The sequence below is a fragment of the Triticum urartu genome, chromosome 1A (genome assembly GCF_056163025.1).
Source record: "Triticum urartu cultivar PI428250 chromosome 1A, HENAU_Tu73, whole genome shotgun sequence".
In the NCBI taxonomy this organism is placed as follows: domain Eukaryota; kingdom Viridiplantae; phylum Streptophyta; class Magnoliopsida; order Poales; family Poaceae; genus Triticum; species Triticum urartu.
Genome location: NC_141873.1, coordinates 560,932,958 through 560,936,656, shown reverse-complemented (window position 1 = coordinate 560,936,656; position 3,699 = coordinate 560,932,958). Strand labels below are relative to the sequence as shown.

The following is a 3,699-nucleotide window of genomic DNA, read 5'->3' as shown; positions in this document are numbered from 1 at the left end:
GCCTCGTCGACAAACCCAGCAGGTTGTTGGCAGTACACTTGCTCGGAGAGGCGGCCGTGTAAGAAGGCGTTGTTGATGTCCATCTGGTGAACGGGCCAGTCGCGCGTGGCAGCAATGGTGAGGACGACCCGGATTGTGGCCGCCTTGACAACGGGCGAGAAGGTTCCGTCGAAGTCGACGCCGGGGCGTTAAGAGAAGCCGTGGACGACCCATCTCGCCTTGTACCGCTCGAGGGTGCCATCGGCTTGAGCTTGTGGCGAAACACCCATTTGCCGGTCACAATATTGGTGTGGCGAGGACGAGGAACGAGGCGCCAGGTCTTGTTGTCCATGAGAGCCCTGTACTCCACCTGCATAGCAGCCAACCAACACGGATCCCGTAATGCAGCACGTACAGTTTTGGGTATGGGAGAGATGGCAGCGGAAGTAGTGGCGTGGAAGTTTTGGTGGTATTTAGGGTTGGGGAAGAACTTGCCAGCCTGAGCGCGAGTATGCATGCCGTGTGTAGGAATGAGAGGGCCAGGATGGCGAGGCGTAGCCGCCGGCGTGGTAGGATGGGAAGGGGCAGCTGGCAGGCTCGGAGTGGTGGTTGGGCGATCCGAGGAAGTGGGAGTGGCAGGCGAATCGGGCGGGTGATCCGAGGGAGTGGTTGGGCGCTATAGGCGGGAGTTTTGGCACAGTGCGGCATGCTGGCGGGGGATTGGTGCATGCGTCCGTGCGTGGGGTGGGTCCGGTGCTACATGTGGGTGGGTGGGTGCAGGTTGGGTAGCGGCCGATCCGAGGCGGATCATGGGCGGATTTTCTGTGGCAGGGTTTGGGCTGGGTGTAATGGGGTGATCAGCGCCGTCGTCGGCATCAGTGAGGAGCACTGGTCGTGAGGAGGGAGGAGTGTGGAAGGGGAAGACGGACTCGTCAAAATGACGTGACGCGAGGTGATCACGCGACTGGTGGCGCGGTTGAGACAGCGATAGCCCTTGTGGTCGGACGAGTAGCCGAGGAAGACACAAGGGGCAGAGTGCGGCGCCAGTTTGTGTGCCGTGGTGGCTGTGAGGTTGGGGTAGCATAAGCACGCGAAGACACGGAGGGGAGAGTAGTCTGGGTATGTGCCGTGAAGGAGGAAGAAGGGTGTATGGTTGTGTCAGGGGCGGCAGGGCCGTCGGTTAAGGAGGAATGTGGCTGTCTGAAGCGCTTCTGCCCAGTATGCATACGGCATGTGTGCGTGCACTAACAGCGAGCGAGTGATGTCGTTGAGAGTACGGAGTGCACGCTCAGCACGGCTGTTCTGGGGAGAGGTGTACGGGCAGGACAAGCGTAGGACGGTGCCGAGTGAGGATAGGAGAGCGCGGGCGGCGGAGTTGTCGAATTCCTTGCCATTGTCTGTCTGGATGGTGAGCACGGGCAGGTTGAACTGGGTGCGCGTGAACTGGAGAAAGGCGCGTAGAGTGGGGAAAACGTCAGACTTGTGCCGAAGAGGGAAAGTCCAAGCAAAGTGGCTATAGTCGTCGAGCACAAGGAGATAGTATTGACATCAAGAAACACTCATCGTAGGTGAGGTCCATACATCACAATGCAGAAGTTGAAAAGGGAAATACGAGACATGTTCAGATAAAGCAAATGGGAGCCTAGTGCTCTTTCCTAATTGACAGGCATGACAGACAGCCGACGAGGTGCTCGTGTGATCAAGAGCAGACTGACGAAGGGTGTGGTGGAGGGAGTCGGCGCCGAGGTGACCAAGGCGTTGGTGCCAAACATCCTTGGACACGCAAGTGAGTGCGTGGTGCGCACGATGAGGAGACGAGCTGGTTGTGGGGTAGAGCTCATCGTCGGCAGAGTTACACCGGAGGATCACCTTCTTCGTTCTTCGATCCTTTATAGAAAAGCCAAGATCATCAAATTCCACATTAAGAGGATTTTCGCGAGCTAGCTTCTTAACAGAGATGAGGTTACGAATGAGGTGGGGGGAAACGAGAACGTCGTTGAGGACGATGGGTTGGGTGGTGGTGGGTATGTGGTGTTGGCCGGTGTGCGTGACTGCAAGCGAGGAACCGTTGCCGACCACTACGCGAGAGGAAGTATAAGGGGTGGAGGAGGAAAGCATACCGGACGATGAGGCCATGTGGGAGGTGGCTCCCGTATCGAAGTACCAGTCGGTGGTGGGAGGCGCGGTTTGCTGTTGCTGCATCTTCATGGCGTTGAGCACGTGCACGAGCGCGCTCTGGTCCCACACCGGAGCCGGAGGAGTGTAGCCACCGCCAGGCGGAGCGGCGTACAGAGGATGAGCGGGCACCACACCGGGCTGCCAGTTTGTCGCGGGTGCCTTGGGAGGCACACCGGGGATGACATGCTGGTGCGTGGCCGTGCCAGCGAATGGAGCACGGCCGTGTGGACGAGGCCCGAGGATGCCGGCGCCTGGTGCGTGGGGACGCCATGGCATGGGCCAGGCATGTACCATGCCGGTCCAGGGAGCGGAGGATGGCGCCGCGGGGCGCGTCTGGTGCCCGCCCCCGCCGTAGCCAGAACCGTGGCCCCCGCCGGAGCCATTGCCTCTGCCGCGGCATCCTCCGCCTTGCCCCCCGCCACGGTTGGAGCTTCCCTGTCCACCGCCTCCAGCGGAGTGCCCTTGCCCGCCGCCGCCACCGCCTCCAGAGCTGGTGGTGGAGTTGGGAGCGCGGGCGGCGTGGAGAGCAGTTTCGGTGGTGGTGTCCGCGGCGAGACGACTCTCCTCAAGGAGAAGAAACGCCCGGCAGCGGAGAAGCGAGGGGAACGGAGTCTGCATCGTCAGGATCGGGACAGCATAGCGAAACCAGGGGTGAAGGCCACGGAACATGTTCAGAACCTGATCGCGATCCTGGATGGTGGCGCCGAGCTTGGCGAGGCGGTCGGCGCAGTCCTTGAGATGCGCGAAGTAGGAGAGGATAGAGGACGCCCCCTGGTCGATGCGGCGAAATTCGGTGGAGAGGAACACCACCTGATGCTCGGCATTCTCCAGAAAGAGGTTGCAGATCGCCTCCCAGACGGCGGCGGCAGTGGCGCCGCGCTGATGGATGAGGCCGAAGACCTCCGGGGAGACGCGGTTGTAGAGCCAAGACACGATATGAGCATCATCTTGGATCCAGAGCGGGTCTCCGGCCCGAGGTGAACCGGAGATGTGGTCGGTGACGCCATGCTTCTGGAAGGTGACCTCGAAGAGAGTGCGCCGGTGGGAGAAATTGGGGGGTTGAGAGAGAGCACGATGGGGACGTGGTGGTTGATGAAGATAGCGGCCAGATGAGTGGGATTGGGGCGGCTGTAGAGGAGGAGGCAGTGGGATCGGGGACGAACAGAGCGCCCTGCCCAAATGCGGCAGGCATGAGGGGAGTGAGGACAGGCGCGCGGGTGCGCGGCGGTGTCGCGGCGAAGCCGCCGAGGCCATGGTTGGAGAAGGGAGGGGGTGGGGGAGGAGGTGGTGGAGGGGGCGGCGGCGTCGCCATGCGCCGGTGAGAGAGGGAGCGATGGAGGTTTACAGGGGAGGGAGAGACCCAGCGTCTGATACCATGTGAGAGGGAGAATGAATGGGCAATCGCACCTTGGGTGCTGCCGATGGCGTAGCTCTCATTATATACGAGTGTACAGGTTACAACAGGGGCGCGGAGCGCCGTGGGTGGCGACGTGCATGAGATCGTGTGATCATGCAGTCGTGCATGTAGAGGAGAGGAGAGAG

General features: G+C 61.3%; 1 protein-coding gene across 1 annotated transcript; it reads right to left on the bottom strand.

Annotated features, from left to right (window-relative positions):
- Nucleotides 1-276: 276 nt before the first annotated feature.
- LOC147992734 (uncharacterized) lies at nucleotides 277-3,411 on the bottom strand. The gene is made up of 3 exons (XM_087539124.1): nucleotides 1,657-3,411; nucleotides 1,229-1,422; nucleotides 277-349 (listed from the first exon to the last, which is right to left on the bottom strand). Exons 1-3 carry the CDS (start codon nucleotides 3,409-3,411, stop codon nucleotides 277-279), a joined length of 2,022 nt encoding a protein of 673 aa, XP_087395250.1.
- Between the last annotated feature and the right edge of the window lie 288 nt (nucleotides 3,412-3,699).

What these genes read in the sequence shown, in the direction of transcription:
- LOC147992734 (XM_087539124.1), bottom strand. Translation starts at nt 3,411, where the DNA reads ATGGCCTCGGCGGCTTCGCCGCGACACCGCCGCGCACCCGCGCGCCTG. An exon ending in ACACGAGCACCTCGTCGGCT is followed by an intron (nt 1,423 to 1,656) that starts GTCTGTCATGCC and finishes GCCTTTCTCCAG; the next exon opens with TTCACGCGCACCCAGTTCAA. An exon ending in AACGACATCACTCGCTCGCT is followed by an intron (nt 350 to 1,228) that starts GTTAGTGCACGC and finishes GCTGCTATGCAG; the next exon opens with GTGGAGTACAGGGCTCTCAT.